This window comes from Thalia democratica, chromosome 1 (genome assembly GCF_965202585.1).
Source record: "Thalia democratica chromosome 1, ktThaDemo2.hap1.1, whole genome shotgun sequence".
NCBI classification, from domain to species: Eukaryota; Metazoa; Chordata; class Thaliacea; order Salpida; family Salpidae; genus Thalia; species Thalia democratica.
In genome coordinates, this window is record NC_139165.1 from 65202950 (window position 1) to 65222722 (window position 19773).

General features: G+C 26.8%; 1 protein-coding gene across 2 annotated transcripts; it reads right to left on the reverse strand.

The window, feature by feature from the left end:
* Positions 1 to 5484: 5484 nt before the first annotated feature.
* Positions 5485 to 19314, reverse strand: LOC145849863 (thrombospondin-1-like). 2 transcript variants are annotated; one of them, XM_082954964.1, is made up of 23 exons: positions 19207 to 19314; positions 18625 to 18962; positions 18205 to 18465; positions 16669 to 16795; positions 15894 to 16180; positions 15229 to 15322; positions 14117 to 14278; positions 13702 to 13878; positions 13014 to 13187; positions 12786 to 12913; positions 12555 to 12657; positions 12223 to 12383; positions 10667 to 10783; positions 10380 to 10502; positions 9987 to 10146; positions 9258 to 9515; positions 9049 to 9144; positions 8206 to 8433; positions 7721 to 7917; positions 6581 to 6655; positions 6415 to 6512; positions 6167 to 6306; positions 5485 to 5904 (listed from the first exon to the last, which is right to left on the reverse strand). In XM_082954964.1, exons 1-23 carry the CDS (start codon positions 19268 to 19270, stop codon positions 5897 to 5899), a joined length of 3576 nt encoding a protein of 1191 aa, XP_082811090.1. In that variant the 5' UTR covers positions 19271 to 19314; the 3' UTR covers positions 5485 to 5896. The 2 variants fall into 2 exon arrangements, with proteins under 2 accessions (XP_082811090.1, XP_082811082.1); XM_082954956.1 differs by having other exon boundaries at positions 15894 to 16183.
* Between the last annotated feature and the right edge of the window lie 459 nt (positions 19315 to 19773).

The window sequence follows — 19773 nt, forward strand, 5'->3', positions numbered from 1 at the left end:
TACATTTTAAACAATAACTCTATTGCGTAATAAGACATTTGAGCTTAACCTCAATCGCTATAAAACCTAGAAAGTAACAAAAATATCAAAAACTTAGAGATTGATATAAATAAAATGAACATAAGTTGGTTTTGAAAATATTTATAGTAGTAAAAAAAGTGTCTTGATTTTTGATTCGTAGTTACTTGCACTCCAAATATTCAGTTTTTTAGTATTGCATGCCATTAATCAAAAATCACGAGTTGTTAAACCTTAATTTATCATAAATTCTTTATGTTTCAGACTTACAAAAGAAAGTAATATTATAAAATGTTTAAATTGAGTATAATTAATTGAAATATATGTAATTATATAACCATGAAGTTCCTAATAAAACAAATTGCAGCTGATTTTTACTCGATTTAGAGCTTTATGAAAACCTCAAAAATAGATTTTATAAAATTAGCATGTTGTATAACTTTTTTTAAAGTCGTTATTGTATTTTAAATTTAAGATAAACGTTATGCAACACAATTTACATATTTCTATAAAATATACAAAGCATGTCTTTTAAAGTATAATTAACATTTGTTGAATAGAGACGATTCATGCATGATCTAATTGATTTATTATACTTAGCTTAAATACAAATATATATCTACACAGTTAGTTTTGGTCAAAAATGTATTAGAACAATTAAAGTAATGTTTTATAACTTCAGATAAAGTATAAAAAAGTTTGTGTACAAGTAATTATAGTACTAAGCTGTCTCAAATAAAAGTAAACCAAAAGTTTTCATTTATTAGCAATATTAGTAATACGTTAGTTAAGTAAAAATGTTGTAAAAATGACATTACATAGTAAAAACAAACTTCTAAACAAAAACTAAAAAAAGTTGTTTTTGTTAAATTTTATCAATTGTTATACTTCAAAGAATAGTTTTGAAAGCTATTTTTTACTTGTAAGCATTCAAGCTTAGTTAAGTTGCAACAAAGAATTATTTCATTTTGTATTAAAACTAGAACGCATCAATAAAACGTAATTAACGATTTTTTATTACTTTATACAAGTAGCGACCCACAACGAAATAAGGCACTGAAACTAAAAACTATTAGTCCCCAACATGGTGTTAGTTCATTACTAATTAAGGTAAAGGAATAAATTTTTAATTTTTTATAGTGAAAGTTATAAAATGTATTAACAACTTTATGTATAATTTATTTCTTGTTTGCTAATACAATATTTTATTGGTTTTAAAGTAGAGCTTTTTCAAGTTTTTTTTTTTACTACAGCCCTTGAAGATTCTTTTTTTATGTGACCTGCAGACATATTTTTTTCTAAATATTTCCTTTTCTCGTAAAAGGCTGCTACTTTAGTGTAATATGACATTATTTTTATTTTACTACAATATATAGTTATTAAAAGTATATTTTTAATCAAAATTGTATATTAATAAAAACAGCTCTTGTGATGTTGAAATCGTACTACTAATCATCGTTTCATTTTTGTCTAAAAATCACTATTAAAGTAACTTTTTTGAGCTTATATTTTTAATACTAAACTAATATTTCATCAACTAGGTCGATAAAAAAGTCAATAATAAACAAAAAAATATCAATACTTAGATTTTTTGTTTTATCAAAAAAGTGTATAAAAATGTTCTAAAAAAGAAAAGTCTACTTAAAGTAAAAAAAAAGTGATAAAATTAAATGTATTTAATCGTAAGCATCTTTAAGCTTTATGTTTAATTTACTTTAGCCTACCTCTATAGTTTAATAAAGTTCTGAATAAAAAAAATCGAACACTTTATAAAAGATACCTCTTGAATCATACAAAGTTAGGCCCATCCGCTAATGTACCTCATAATTTTGGAGCATTTATTTTATTTTTTAACATTAGAAAATAATAAATTTTCTAGAGTAGGGCTGGGCATTGTTTTTCAATCAACGGGCCGGATCCGGAAAAAAATAGTCATTTGCGGGCTGGAGCATTTTAAATTATTGGTTTACCGGATCTAGTATTCGGATTCAGCGAATAATGACTTTTTAGATCCGAATCCGACTGGATACTAATTTTAAGTCGTGATCCGGGTCCGGTAAGATTCTAATTTAAATAAAATTTTCGGATCCGGCCGGAGTCTAGTTTTATGGATACAGTTTACCAATTTTTGAACCATTCAATTTCACAAAACTTTCTCAAGTCTGCAACTTAAGATGTAGATTAAAACATGTCAGATGTTTAAATAGTGTTTATTAGTAGAATTGACATTGTGATTGACAAAGATACGTATGTAAAACATCGTACTTAAAAAAGCACTTTGTTTTGGGTAATTTGGCAAAAAGATAATTCAACTAAGTTAGAACAACACAAAATATTAGGACAAGATGGTGTATTTATAAGTACATATTAATTTATAAATAAGTTTTTAGCATGTTTTTAAAATAAAATTCTTACAGTTTAGTTTTGTAAAAATATGATACAAAGTTTTATAAACATGTTATAGTATTGACCCTTTGCGGGTCTGTCACTTTGCTCGCGGGCCGGTCATTTTATCTTCGGGCCGGATCCGACCCGCAGGCCATACGTTGCCCACCCCTACTAGAGGTTTTAAGTATATACTAAAAGTCTTAATCTGGTTAGAAGAAAACATAAAAAAAAATAGTTAAACGTGTAGCTTCAAATGATTTTAAAATTATTTTTTTGATAAAAAGCATCAAGAATACTAATACAAAAATGCTAATTTTAAATGTCGGTAAGGTGATACTTTACAATAAACAAATGTTAAAATTCACAAAAAAAATAGTATTAATAAATTAACTGTTTATCTAATATAAATTGTAACTATCAATCTTATCTAGAACAAATATCTACGTAACAATGAACCTAAGTTGGCGTTTTATTCCTAATAATATTCAATGAAACTCAAAACAAAAACAAAGTAGACTTTTCTTCAGAGTATAACTAGTTTTCAGGCGTACACTGTTCTAAAGTCATCGTATACTTCCTTAAGTTTTTACTTATAAAAAGCAATTGCTTTATGATTTACTAGAAAATCCTAATAATACTTATGTAAAAAAATGTTTGAGGTTTTTAAGTTTAAATGTTTAGAAAATATAAAATAAGAATTGTTTCGGAAGAAAAACTCTACTAAAAGTTATAAAATATTTTGAGCTTAGTTTTAACACCAAAATCACGGTACAACCTAAATGACTTTAATTTATATTGTTAGTACAACTTAATCCTTTCCAAGACCTTTTAACGTTTAATTTACAGTAAAATGATTGTAACTGCTAGCTTTATAAAAAGTTTCATATAAAACTGTGTTTGATTGACTAAATAAAGTAAATGTTAGAAGTAAGAAAATTTTAACTTTTATAATCTCAAACAAATAAAAGTTTAAAAAAACTTATTATATTAGTTTAGAAATTCTAGCTTGTTTATTTGAGCACTTTTGAGTATTTTACATTATCGAACTTAAGAAACTAATAATTACCTATTAAATGAAATGCTGAGTAGTTTTATTGTTTTTTTTTGCATTTAGTTTTCTGCTTTATATTGATAACAAGTAGTTTTAAAGTTGGTCAAGATAACTAGATTATAAAAAACAAAAGAAAGTTTGCGTTAACGTTTAAAGTGATTTTTTTTTTGTAAAAAATAAGAAAAAAACCTTTATAACCGATAAAATTTGTTATGATGGCCTAAAATATTATACACAATGTTAAAGTAAAAGCACAATAGATATAAATCTAAGAATACTAAAAATTGACAATTTTAGTTTTGTTGTATTAAGTATTATTTTGCATTTTTTTTGCTTAGCACTAAATAAGTACTTTACAGTCTCAAAACCAATGAAAAAACTAGAGCTATTAAACTTTTAGGCATACCACATAGGTGCGAAATAAGATTAATTGTTTTTGTGAAGATTTAATATATAGCTACGAAGTAAGTGTAAAAATAAAAACTAAAACGTGGATCTGTAGTAGTAAGTGTTTTACTTGAAATGTTGACAAATTTAAACACATGAACAGTTGGAGAAAATAATCTGAGTAAATATTTTTCAAAATCTTTTTTACTTTTAGTTAAAAACATTTGTACTTTGAAAAAAAAATAATGTACTAGAACAAACTAGTTTTAATACCGCTTTCAGTTGTTTTAGCTTTTTTCTAATTTTCCTTTTTTTTCTAATTATACCCTTTCTAATATTTATTAAGATTTTATAGTAACTTAAAAAATTTCTTTAAGTTTTCTAACGAAATAAGTGATACTAATTAACGGTAGATATAACTTGTTTAAAACATTGCCAATATAAAGCATTATTATAAACTGTTAGATTGACTGTTATGTTCAAAACAAAACACAAAGATAGTTAACGGCAACCAAACAATTTTACAAAAAACGTATCAAAAAAAGCTTAACTTTAATCTTATAAGACTTATTCAAAAAACTCAATATAAAATCTAAACCAAAAATCTTAAATATCATGTTTTAACAAAAGCTTTAAATTATCTTTTAAATTAACTATAATTTTTAACTTAATTAGAAACTTTAATTAACAGCCTAAGTTTAGTGTATGTAAAATTTATATATTGTTTATTAAATGATATATAAACCACTAAAAAGTTTTGTCTAAGGACCATAAGTACGTATATTAATATTATACCAAGCATAAAATAGATCATAATACTAAGCATAAAATTTTCAACAAACACTTTTTATATACTATCTAGATTTTAAAAGGTCTTAAGTAATTTAACTTAACAATTTTTAGGTTTTAAAATATTTAATAAATTTTACGTAACTGGTTAAAGTTTATTCAAATAGATGATTTAATAGTTTTTTATAAATGACCTCTTGCATAAAAAACATGTCATTCAATATGAAAAAAGAAATTATGGCTACATCTGCTATCTCAATAGTGAACAAATGTAAACAGGAATTAGTCACAATTCAAGTGAATAGTCGGAAAGCAACGTCATAATAACCTATAGCGTAATGTCGTTCGCACATTTTTTTAAAGTAAAAGATGAAAGTGTCAATTCTTTTAGAAATAGTGTTAAACTCAATGTGCCTTTTAATAAAGCAGTTTAATACTAACATTATCTTAACTTGTTGTTCTAACGATTGTTAAAAGATCTCAGAAACTTAGCTTTTAACTGCCTATTAGTTTTTAATTTTTAATACTTTCTTTGATGTATAATGCTTCTGTCAACTAAAACGGTTAGTTTTTGCCATTAAACTAAATTTATTTTATAAAACTGTTTTGGTTGTAAAGTTTCGCACAACTACTTTTAATTTTCCGAATACGATATTTTAGTTTTGTACTTGTGTGAACATTTGCATAATAAAAACCTAAAACGTAGCTTATTAAAAACTTTCAAATAATAAAAAAGATTTCAAAGATTAGATTTACTTTGTTTTGGTTTTTGCTACATTTTTACTTTTTGAAGCGCAAATATTGTGTGGTAAAACTAATGATTGAACATGTATTAAATCGATTAAAGTTAATGTCACGCGATTTAAAAATTACATACCTTTGTATGCAACTTATCAATCACAAATTTACTTTATTCGCAAAAAAACAGCAGTAGCACACTTTTTTCAAATAACTTGTTAAAAAAAACAAACGGAAATTTCAATACAAATTTATTAACAAAATTGAAAAGGATTGGTAAAAAAGATGAAAGCCGTGATTGGAATTAAATATCATTAAGAAATTAAATTTTGAAGTTTTAAAACAATCGAAATAAGTTTAAGTCTGTTGTTTGAATTATATTTAATACTTTTTGGCGGCCAGCTCAGCTTAGCTAGCAGATAAATCGACTTTTACGGCAGTATTTATGAAATAATGATAATTTTGATGTCATTATTTGTGTGCGTTTTTAAACAGTCATTTAATTTAGCTTCAGAATTCTTTTTTCTACTGATCTGCAAAAAAAAAAATACAAATTTAGTTCCTAACAAAAGTTTAAGTTTAAATATAAAATAAATAAAATATTTTAAAGTTTATAATCAAATTCGCATAAAATTATACTTAATTTTTAAAGCCTATTACGTTTTGATAACGATTTAAAATAGATTTACAAAGAATTGAAAAAAATAAGTATTAAAAACAAAAAGTTGTTTTTACACTGTGTTTAAAACAAAACTAATCGAACAAATTATCATAACACTTTATTTTTGTACAAACCTTTACAAAGGTACTCCATATCTGAGAAGTACACAAGTTCTTGGGAGAAAACAAACATTCCAAGCCTTCCTCCGGCATAAGATTTATCATAAAGCGGTCCCGAATCTACCATCAAGTCTTTTCCTTCGTGCATTGTTACTCTAAAAATGTTAAAGTACACATGAAAATAAATACAATGCTTATCTAGGAACCAACCAGCTTTCCTACTCTAATGAAATTGACTTTTAGCTTTTCGATTAAATGCTTACCTAATAAGTCCAGTTTCAGGTCGATGTTGAAGTGTCCACCTGTAAGCAACAAAATCTTTCCATCCTCTATGTTCAGGATCTTTCCACAAAGTACGTACCTAAATAAAAAAATTAAATATAGTTTAATTAAACTTAAAACCAAAACGGGTCATGTAAAATAGCTCACCTGTCCTGGAGTGTCTCCAGTGTGCCACAGAGCATTTCTAAGATGAACTCCTGGTCCTGTTACTGATTCTACAACCTGAAGTTTGATAAGGCTTGTTTTAGAATTAATATTTTTTGTACTGTTATTTAAATTGAATTTACCTAATTTATAGTTTTTATATTTTAAAAGTATTTATTCTCGTTTAGTTTATAGTAAAGCATATATATTTAAGGTACAGATAAACTTTAATTAACAAACAGCAAAGTAGTAACTAAAACAACTTAATTTGATTATATAATTTATGGATAAACTAAGATAAAACGTAAAATGAAATAAACGAAAAATTACTACTCGCTATAAAGCTAGAAATGGTACGTAGCAACAAGTCTGTTATTAAATTTTTTTCAGTTATAGTTTTCCTTAAGAGCTTATGGTATTGTGGTTTTTACACATACGAATATTTTTCATTTAGAAATAACAGTTAGTTTACTTAATATATACTTTACAACAAGTTTCCTGTTGAACTTTATAACAATTTTTTACTTTTAAGCTTAAAGTACATTTCTTTTGACAAAGATACTTTCAAGTACTTAAAATTTCGAAACTTTTGAATTATTTGCTCCTTTGAATGTCTGTAAAGCCGCATAAAGCAATAAGCTTTTAGAGAGCTTTAGAAAATTCCAAAACAAATACCTCAAAAATTGATAAGATAAACAAAGCATTTAATCAAAACGACTGTATTATACAAGTGGTTTTAAACAGGATGTAAAAAGAATTGTGCTTTACTTTTCGCTTTGTTTAAAAATATTTTTTAAATCCAAAAATAGGGTAAAACGAATAGTATTTTTGAATACCCGGAAAGAAGTTTTAAATTTTGTAAACAGAAAAGAAAAAACACTCGAAATTTTTTACATTTTTGTATTTATTAAATAGAGTTGTTAAAAAATACTTCAACATACATATTAAACTAACAGAAATTTGAAGAATAATTTCAAAGGTTTACTTAATCTTATAAGCTGCAAATATTTAATCGAGCAAAAGCAAACCAAAAATATTTAGAACTAGTATAATTACTATCTAATTTAATTAGTGTGTCTAAAAAACGAAAGGATTTACTACAGTGAAGGTAATTTTTACTCTTGTAACATAAACCAAACAAACTTTAATTTGCAAAGCAGACTCGGCTATAGCTGTTGTAGGACTGCTTAACCAATACGACTGGTGAACTTGTTTCCACATAACCACGTAAAACCTGGAAGACGATTGGTATCCAAATACAAATCCTGCATAATCATCGTCTTTAGCTGTGTTAACAAAAAACGTTCCGCTGAAGTCGACCGCTTGTAAGTGGTCAAGTCCTGTGGTTAGGAATTGATGTAAAGCGTGTTTTTGGTATTTAGAATTTCTATAACAAGATTTAAATCTCGATAACATACTTTGAATGTTTAATGAATTTTTAACAAGCGTTTATCGATCTTAAATCTTTTATACCACCATGTTAAATTAAAATTTTTACATTTAAAAACTGATAAAAATGACCATAAATCAGAGTAAAAACAAACTTAATCCAATTTTCTAGAGTTTAAATACTTTGAGATTTTTTGGTGCCATATTTAATTTACTAGAGTAAAAATTAAATAACATACCAATGGCAAGTCCTGGGTCACAATTTTTGGTCTGTATAACTTCTTTACCCTGGTTAAAAATTCTCCATACCGGGTCTTTTTGGGAATCTCCTACAGGATCAAGCTTAACCATGTCGTGTTTCGAAAAGTCGGTGACGTTTATGTTTGGGTTAAACGGACAGATGTCCAAGTAGTTGGGAGTTCCATCTCCATCGTAATCATCGTGACATGCATCTCCCACACCATCACCTGTTGTTATAATGTGGTGATTCAGGTGTTTGATTTTTATTGTTTTATTTATTTAAAAAAAAAAAAAAAATAACTATGTATAGACTAGTATTTTTGGTATTGATGCATGCAACAATAACTACTTTAATAGTGTACTTTAAACATAATAAAAAAATGTATTTATTTTTTTTTTAATAATAAATTTATTTTTGATAAGTATTTGTAAAATAGCATAAAACTTAACATAAAATTAATTTTTAACTTCCTTTAACTTGATAATGATTTTATAAAACATTTTGCTTAGCAAAGTTTTTAAAAGTACATTGCTATCTAAAAGCTCGGGTAGATTAGATAGTCTAAGATGTTTAATTTTAGTTATAAACAAAAGTAAAAAAAAATTAACCGAAGCATACTTTGTAAATTTTTAACTACTTAGTAGATTTAGTTTTACAACATTATCTATAATTACTTCCGTATAAAAAGTTTAATACGTGTTAAAAATATTGTTAAAATCTTCAGCTATTTCACTTCAAACTTATAAAGCAATAGAAAGTAAAAGTTCATTTTAATTGTATTAAAGTTAGCCTCAGTATTCTATAACAATTACATTTTACAAAATATTGATATAGAACAAACCATCCGAATCTAGTTGATCAGGGTTATAAATAAGTCTGCAGTTATCAAGTTCGTCATCGATTCCGTCATTGTCATCGTCGTCATCACATGCGTCCCCTTTAAAGTTTGTTATTTTTAGTACATATTTTAACAGAAGAGAATTAAAAAAGTAAAGTACAAAAACTAAAAAAAAATAGTGAAGGCTTAAGGAAAATTTAAATATAACTAACCATACTCGTCACCGTCCATATTAGCCTGGTTCGCATTGGGCACAAACTTGCAGTTGTCCAAGTTGTTCTGCCATCCGTCATTGTCGTCGTCCCGGTCCGTGTCGCAAACGTCTCCGACCCTATCCGAGTCTTTGTCGGATTGTGTCGGGTTGTACATGCTTGGACAGTTGTCGCACGCGTCTCCGACCCCGTCACTGTCGCGGTCCAATTGCTGAGGGTTGGCTACTTTCACACAATTGTCAAAAGAGTTTGTTATTCCTTGAAAGATATAACTTTTAATAATTTTTTTGTAGTTTAAGTTCGAAAAAATTTATTAATGTTCACTAAAATAGTATACTTATAAAAAAGTTTTATTTTAAATATATTTTGACTTAAAAGAGTTTGATGCTTAATCAAACCGTGTTAGAAAAAGTATTATATGTATATAATTTATTAGGAAACTCGTGAGAAAAACAAGAACACACGTTTCATAAAAACAACAAAATTTCTTTTAGTCTTCAGCTAGTACGGTTTGATATAAATAGCACTTTGCTAAACAATGATACAAAAGTTATATAAAAAACAAAAATAGTATGACGTAGTTAAAAACATTGTGCAATACAGATATTCTGTGCAAAAATTAATCTTCTACCTAAACAAACTTAGTTTGTTTTTTTGGAAAAATACTAAAAATACAAATATTTAAACAAACACATTATTTTATATATATATGTATATATTATAACAAACCGTCGCCATCAATGTCATCATCGCAGGCGTCTCCAAGACCATCCCCATCTGTATCTGTCTGGTCACCATTTTTCAAATCGACACAATTATCACAAGCATTTCCAACGTTGTCAGAATCACTGTTTTTTTGGTCTGGGTTGTACACGTGAACGCAGTTATCCTGTTAAAACAAAATGAAAATGACCAAAAACTATACTTATAAGTAAAACTTTCAAAAAACATTAAATAAAGTATTCGGTTTTGAAGACCAAAGTAATATTCCTCATAAAATTTAAGTCAATGAACAAAAAAATTAGTTCAATTAAAGTATTAAAATCAGAATATATAGTTTAAAGTTAAACAAAATTATTTTAAATAAATTTCAAGTTACAAATTATTGTTCAGTTTACTAACATAATGGTCTGGAACTCCATCATTGTCACTGTCGCGATCACAGGCGTCACCGATTCCATCTCCTTCGCTGTCCTCTTGACCTGAGTTCGGTATCCTCTTGCAGTTGTCTGCCTCACAAAAGCCCTATTTCAAAAAAAACTTTTAACATTATCTCATTTGTTTTTTAATTTAGAAGTAATACCAAACTAGCTGAGTCAAAATGTTAACACAAAGCACTAAGCTAAAAGTTTTTATATATAGGGTTTAACAAAAAGTTTAAATCAAAAAAAAACTACAAGAAAACTAACATTAGAGCCGTCACTATTTGTACAGTTAATGGAATAATCAGCGATTCCGTCGGAGTCCGTGTCGTCGAGACACATAACTTCTTCACACGCTTTACAAGAGGCAAACCCTGGGTGGCACTGTATTATATTAAATAAAAAGTTACATTATTTGGATCTTTAAAAGTATATTTCAGTTTACGCATTTTAAATTCAGCTTACTTGAGACATATTTAATAGTTTTTTTATATTTATAAAATACAAACTTTTCTCTTCTTTTTTAAGTTATTGAATAAGCCAACTAATTTAAGCTCACTTTTGTATATAAATAACTTTGTATAAATTTCTAAAGCTAATAAAATATTACTGTAATAATAGAATCGGTAGGTGTTTTATTTTACTTTTATAGTTTTAGCTATAAATTTTGCTTTTAATAACACAAACAAACTATTCGATGAATACCTAATACAGATAAATTACAAAGTTTTAAATTTAGTATTGACCAACAAGTTTTTTCTTTAAATTTTTTAAGTTTTACGGTCTCTGGGAATAATACGGTCAATCAGTTAGTTTGAAAAAACCAACCTAAAATTAATATTTTATAATATAAGTTAAAAATATGATCTTTATTCAGTTATAATTAACTAATTATCCTAAGGTTTATAAACAAGACTAAATATTTTTTTTTATAGGTCTACTATTAAACATTTATATTTTGGTTTATATTTAAAAATTATGATAGTTTACAAAATTTAATTTAAACTTATTTAAACTTTTATTTATAGATGACTAGTGGCTTCTGATTGATATTTATGAAAACAAAAAGATGTTTATTTTCAAAAATAGTTTTTTTTATACTATTTTAAACTTAAAAATCGATAGGTTTATAACAATCTAGCTTAAATAGATAATAAAACCAAGTTTAAAACTATTTGAAAGCATTTATTGTATACATTTTACACGTTATTCTCTGATAATAAATCAGTACAATTAATGTGATACGCATCGTTTTTATTAGTAATATGTTTAAACTGATAACATCAAACTACGTCTAGTATTGAGTTATGCCCGAACTATTTCAGGTTTGTCGTCAATCTACGTTAAATCTAAGCAATACCTTAAATATTTACACGTTTTTTAACATTAAGTAGGCATACTAATATGCTTAATTAAGAAACCTAAACAACTCTGATTAATAAATTAAAAATTCCTTTAAGTTCAAACTTTATATATTATGAATATTTTATCTATAAAGCTTGTGAAGTTAGTTGTTATCTTCTTTATAATAATAACCTTGCGACATAAGTTTTGTCATACTAATTAAATATATTTTTGTTAATTACATAGTTAGTTCAAGAAATTATTCATAGTCAAAAAGAATTAAAATCTTAACTAAATGTTCTACTGTCGCTGTTTTATAACTTAATTTAAGTTTAAATACTTATTTTTTAAAAATCACATCACATTTATATTATAATAACGTTAGCACGTTTACTTAATTGCGTTTTTTTTATCAGTGTAGTAGTATGAACTAAAAAAACAAGCTAGTAAACAAAGTTATATTAGGTAGTTATGCTAACTCTGCATTTGTATGGAGGAGTTGTAGCTGTTCCAAGGAAAATACATTCTGAATGTTTTGGGCACGGACCCTTGCCATTGTTGCTTTCACACACATTTGCCATTTCACATTTTTGCTTGGTGTCGTTTGCATATTGATATCCATACCCAGACGGTTGGTTTCCTTAAAATAAAAAGTAAATAACTTTTTATACAGTAAAAAATATTCTTAGCAAATAGTAATTTATATACAAGTTATGAAATTAAATAAGAAAAAAAAACTTTACATGTCTTATTTAGATTTTGAACTATCTTTTATATTTTAAAGTTAAACTATAAACATCCTTATACTAACCAATATAACCAACAGGGCATGACAAACATTCATAACCAGGGTTTTTGTTCAAACATCTGTGCTCTCCTTTGTAAGTAAAACACGCATCTGTTACCAGTTCGCACTGAAAAAAAGTTTAAGTAAATACATATTTAAATATACATTTACTTATACTAATAATGGAGATTTGTGCAAATACTAAAATACTTTCTTTTTTTCGTATTTAAATAATGTATAAATAAGAAAAAAAACCTCGTTAATGTCTTCACAAGTTATTCCATCGCCTTTCATGCCTTTGGGACATGCTCCACAACTGAACGTACCATCTGAATAACTGGTGCATTTGACTTTACCGAAACAAGGCGATGATAAGCACCCGTCTGTAATTTAAATTTATTTTGTGTATTTGAATATTTCTTTAATTAAAATATCGATACTTTACTATATTTTAAAGTTAAGTAACTACAAAAGAAAACTAACCTATTGGGCAATCTCTCTCGTTGCAGTTTTCAGCTTCATTATCATCTCCCGCACACGGTTTTCCTCCGTATCGAGGCTTTGGATTATTACACTTTCTAGTTCTGCTTTGGAAACCAACACCGCACGTTTTACTACAAGTTGAAAAAGGTGACCATTCTGACCAATTTCCGTCGACTGTTTATTGACTAGCATTTTTAGCTGCTCTAACTTTAGGTTTTAATGTATTCGTTCAAAATTGCTTACAAAACTGTTTACAAAGGTTGCATGTAGTTAAAATAATATTGAAGTATTTAAGACATTTAATGATCGTAAAATCTTTTTATCTTGATATATATTTATTGTTTTGGCAATTTGATCATACTCGAAATGTATTAAATACAATACTGGCAGTGTTTCAGATAAAAACAATAAAAACACAAAAAACAAAAAATATAATGAAAAAAAAAAAATATTAAAAACATTTAAATATGCTTTATAACATAAGATAGTAAAACATATATATTTTAAATATAAGTTAAGCTTTTTTATGACATCTAAAAATTGCTTAAATCTGATCCATATAAAATGAAAAAGTTTATATTAGTTACAAGAACATTGAAAAATACTTGAGTTACGCTTTAAGTTAATTAATACAAACAAAAGCACTATTAAACTTTTATATCAAAAACGATAAAATTATAATACTAACTGGGACAAGCGTGGTTTTTGCAATGCTTAGTCATGCTTGCTTTTCCTTCGCACTCATCACCTCCGTATTGGGGTAGCGGCGAATTGCATGCTCTGATCCTCCTCTGCTTTCCTCTTCCGCAAGTCACGTCACAACTTGACCATGGAGTCCAGTGTGACCAACCACCGTTTACTCTTGCTAACATATAAAAGCAATTTGTTTTTTTGTTTTAGGGAAAGGTTGGTAAACAAACACGTTCATCTATAAATGCTAATGCTATTTTAATAAACTAATGCTAATGTTAAAGAGAATGTTATTTTTTAACAAAATTGTTTGTAAGCTCTTTATAAATATAGCTTCTTAACATGTTTGAAACTAATTTTTTGTCTATGTAATTATGATTTTACTTTTTTATTTTTTTAAAACTAAAACATACTTTTTTGTACGCACGGTTTCGACGAGCAAGATCTGGTGTCAATGGTTGGACCGTTACATTTGTTGTGGACCACATCACAAGTTCTGCCTCTCGATTTGACACCTGCACCACAAGTTACAGAGCACTCTGTCCAGTCCGACCATGGAGAAAATTCTAACGACTCTGTTGTACGATCAAAACTATATTGCTAATTTAATTTTAATTTATAAGTCTAAATTTGTGTTAATTTTTGAAAAACACTTTTATTAATTGGTAATTTAATAAAACTTACCTACGTGAGAAAAAAAATTAGTCATAAGATTTAACTTTCTAAATATAATTTAAGCCGATTGTTTTAAGTACTGAAGCACATGTTCTTTAAAATTTAAATATTTTAGTTTGTTTGACATTTAATTAGACTTAACTAATTACTTGAAGTTGTAAAATATAAGTTATTATAAAATAAATAATAAATTTATTAGTTCTATTACTATCTTATAAAATAAAACATTTAAATAAGTGTTAAATTTTTAAATTAAATAAAACCGTAAAGCTAGAAATTCAAAAAGTAGTTTTAAATGTATTTTAATTTTTGGTTTATTAATCTTCATATCAAAGTTCATAAGACGTGGTGTATGTTTACAGTTAAACGGTGCGATAAAATTAATCGCTTCTTACCACTCGAAACCTCTGGTCTCGCCGCTAAAGGTTGTTTACTTAAAACACAGCAACGTTTTTACTGTTATACTTAAAGTTTAACAACTTAAATTGAAATATTAATTTAAAAACTTTAGTAGATTTTGTATACATATCCGTTTTTTTTTGAACTTCAAACTAGTTAGTTATATTTTTTAAATTAATTTGTCAAGTTGGTTCGCTTAATTACTATAACGTTTTCCAGTTTTGATTACCATAAACATTGGTTGAGACTTTAATAATAATTAAAAACAGTTTTCACTTAAACATTTAACAGAACGCTATACACTTTATTACAACCTGTTTAACTTTTACTTCACTTGTGCATATTGATAAAATAAAACTTGTAAAACTTATCTAAATATGTTAAGTGTAAAGCTTTAACTAATTTAGTTAAATATAAACATTGTTCTATGTGGTTCAGTGTTACAACTTACCTTCACAAACTGGGCAGCATTCACCAGCAACTTTTTTCCATGTTTTGCAACTTTCAACAACGCAAACTTCTTTTTCACAGGTTGTTACACCGTTCTGTTTTGTATTTGTTATTAAAGATGTTTTGATAATGTTATTTTAAAATGTATATCACTAGAAATTATATTTCGTAGTTTTATTAAATGTATACTATAAAAGTTTAAAATTGTGTACAAAATAACTGTTATAAAATTTTGCTAAACATTTTAAATAAGTTTAGTGTTACTTCTTAAATTGTCACGGTTTACCTTTTTTGATAGATAGAAATGTTTAGTAAACTCAATTTACAAATCAAAAACAAAATTAGTTCGTAAAACCTAAGTTAATTTGTAATTTTCATTCTTATTATTATTAGGTTTTCATCTGAAAGTAATGAATTGTATTCATTTTTAATTAATACATAATACATATATTTATTTTAGTGTTTAATTAATTAGTATAATTTTCTAACACGTTTTGTTTTCTTAGTTTCAGAAAAAAAATTACAAAGAGAATTGATTTAAAGTATATTATTAATTTCAAAAGTTACTAATGCTGTTATTCTTTATACCTTTAGTTATTTATTTTACTATAATCAATAGAAATTTTACAGCATATTTTTAAGTTATCATATAATAACAAAACATACGAGACAGGTGCATGTCTGACAGTCATCCTTTTTCCACTCACTTCCGTTCGGGTACCTTCTGTCTAGGTCTGTTGTGTCCCAGCAGTCCTGGTAAATAGGAACCATTTGTGTACCTCCTTCGCTGGCCAAGTTGTCTGATATTCCACAACTCAAACCGCACTGCGAGTTGATAACATCTAGCACTCTTTGCTCGAAAACAAGCGGTCCTTCTCCGGAAAAGTCGTCTATTTGGAAGTTGGCTTCTTCCAAAGGAGGAGGTCCAGGCTCAATAAAGTTTGTTGTGTGGTCTGCTGAGAGATAAAGTTCATTATCAAGAAAAAAAAAACCCACAGACATTTTTAATAGATAAGGCTTGTGATATACGTGTTGATTTAGGTTTTTTTTAATAAATTTACCTACAAAAGACTATAAGTATTCAATGTAATGATGTATGGCGGTTTTTAACAAACAACTTCACGTTTATGAACGAATTTTTTATTTCCGGTCGAGATAGTGATCTGGTTTTATAGCACTAAATCTATCAAATAAGCTTATTGTTTGCACAATATAAGGATTGACCATAAATAAGAACTGACTATTAATAATTAATATGAACAATTACACAGCCTTTATTTGTAGGCTAATTAAAAAAAAAATAAATAATATAACTTTTACTAACATAGTTAATAAAAATAGACATTAATGGTGTATTTGCTTAAAAGTTTTTTATTTCGAAGTTAAAAGATGGAAGGTAAAAAGTATTAACTTCAGTTTATTTGAATTTTTAAACATTAACCTTCTTCCTGGGAATTATCAAATTCATCATCTTCTACTTCTTCTGATTCAATTTGCTTGCAGTTTTGAGAGTTGAGTATTTGATCAAAACCAGAATCGATAAAGAAGCGAACACTTTGTAAGGACCCCTGTTTTTTGAATCAAGGGTTAATGAAGAAAACACTTTAGAAAGTTTTATAGTTGTTGCTAAGCATTGATTAGAACTGCTTAATTTTCTATACAAAAGTTCTAACTTAAACTCTAGTATATATTTTTGTTCCGATTTTTTTGGGGGTAACAAATCCTTTACAGCTATTATATATTTACTTAAGTATAATATTAGTCATTATATATATATATATATATAATAAGAATATGTTTACTTATTTTTTAAATATACATAAATAAATCACTAAATAAAAAATAAATAACTTTTTTTATCTAATTTTTATTTTAATACTAAGCAATTTTATATATTTTTTCTTTAGCTTAATTCGTTTTTCAAGTATTTATCATTAAAATGTATAACAATTTTTATTTATCTAAAGTTCTTTTTTTTTTAATTCTAAAACAGCAGAAAGTTTTATCATAATGTACAGAAATCAGCTAGTTATCTATACAGTATGGTGTAACGCGTAGTATGTGAAACATGTGTAAATAAATCAGTATCAAAAGTGTCATTTTTTTCTTTGTGATGTACCATCACCGTGTCAAATTAAAAGAATAAGAACCACACAAGTAGTTTAAAAACCTTAAGAAAGTTTTACAGTCTTTAAAAAACTCTTTTGTTGTTGCTTCAATCGTGATAGCTAGTCAGTTTTTACTTTTACAAAGTAGTATTTTAACGCTACAAGCATTACCTTTGTAGTTTTTTTTTTCTAAAGTTTAAAAAATTCCTCCTAATTAACTAGTGCATGTTAGTTAAACTTAATTGTATGTAAACTTTAGTTAATTCGTCTACATAATCAATTATTACACTAATTCCTGTAATGTTAAAGTTTTACAATTGTACTATTGTTTCAAGGTTTATAATTCTTACTATACACCTCTAAAACGTTTTTGTGTATAAGAATTCTTTTTAAAGTTATAGATGGTACTCAAGTTTTACCAACATTTAATTGCAGCGTTGAAAGTAAATCTATTTATCAACCATAAAAACTATGTGTCAAAAGATTTAAAGTTTAAACATTCCATAAATGCTACGTGTATTTAACTTTAAATTAAAATAAACCTGTTTACTCAGTATCGCGTTGGTTTCCTTGATAGCTAGATTTGTTTTTAATGTTTTATCTATTTCGACAAACAAATTAACTGTTTATGAAAAAAAAAGTTTCGTTTTTGTTATGAAGCTAATTATTTAAAGTAACTTTACGTAACTAAATACATAAATGACTTTATTTATATACTGGTAAACAATTATTTAAACTTCAGCATTTTATCTGTTAAAAACTTAATTTTAATAGAAGCTTACTGTATTTTTTTATTATCAAAATTATACTTTTTGAGTCTTTAATTGTTAGTCTTTTGTTTGTATACAAAAAATAAAATTTCCACAAACTTTAAAGTCGTGTTTTCCTGTTATTTCATTTGCTACTACCAGTTCGCTTTTGTGGGCTTCAACTTGGTTGTAAAACTTTTCATCGAGAGTCTTTTTGCCAACCAGCTTACAGTCAACGTACAGCTTTACATCGAGCTCGTCTACATCTAAAATAACCAGATGCCAAGCTCTTTTTCTACCAGGCGAAATGCCGGCGTTTTCAAAAATTACCTCGTTTGAGGGAGTTTTTCCGTGACTAGCCATTCCATATATAAGTGAAACCTTTAAAATTATCTCGATAACTTTCGTATTTGTTTCGAATTATACTGTTAATATTTTTTTATGGACACCTCTTTAGTGTTTTTTAAAAGTAAATTAACCGTACAGACAAAAACATTTATCTTATTGATTCACCATGTAAAAGCATGGTCTAAACCTAACCTGATTTTTAACGGCGTTAGAAATCAAAGCAAACGTCATAACGGGTGTAGTTTGCCCCTCGACGGTTTGCACCGACAAAATAGTTCCGTCCTTGTTCGAAGGATGCTGTTTGACTGCAGCAGTGATTGCAAACTTGTCGGTTTCCCGCAGAGATGTTGCAAGTGGCTCGAAAGAAGTTTCTTCAGACGCTAGATGAAGAGAAGAAGAGAGACCGGGTCGAAATTTAATGGAGGTGAGAAAGTTGTTAGGAGCACCTGAATCCAATCTTAGTTTGTCTGTAGACGTTTCCTTGGACACCAAATTTGTCATCTGGAACACATCGTATGATTCAACTTCGGCTAAAAATTTTAAACTGCTTAGAATTTTATTGAAAAAAAGGATTTAATAAAAAAATCACTTAAAACTAATATTATCGAAATTTTTCAAAATAAAAAATTTTAAAACATCTTTAAAACAAACAAGCATAAAAAAGTGAAGTAATTATACTTAATGGTTTTATACTTTACATCATAAACTGAGTTTTTAATTTTGTTGTGTTATCAAATTTTTACTTAAGTATAAGTAAAAACTTGTTATTTTTACCTTGAACTAGCGTATACGTCGTTAGATAAGTGACAACCGTGCATAACACGATAATGCTTTTCATTTTTAAGTAAATTTATATAATATCTTTAAATATAAGATATACCTCAAATCAAAATTATATTTTAATTTAAGTAAAGAAACTAAATTTCAGCTTTGAAGCATTTAAAATAATAGCTAAAACAAAAAAAAATCAAAACAAGTTCGTTTTTGTGCAAACTTAAACTAAATAAAAACTTTAAATACAAATTTAAAAATTTAAATAACATTTAAAAAATCATTAGAAAAATGATTTCTCAAACTTTTAAAGCATTTCATAAATATTCCTTAACTAGATTATTTTATATAGTATTTTGATAAATAGAAGTTTAAAAAACTAAAAATATGTTACTGTTTGTTTTAAAACTAATTATTTCTGCCTTTACTGTAATTGGTACACACAATTTTAGCGACATTTTTGCTAGTTTATTTCTAAGTACGAATGTAAGAACTGCTTTTTTAGCAAAAGGAGACGCTTTTATACCTTGTATGTTTACCGCCTGTATAGTTTTCTCCAAACCATCTCTC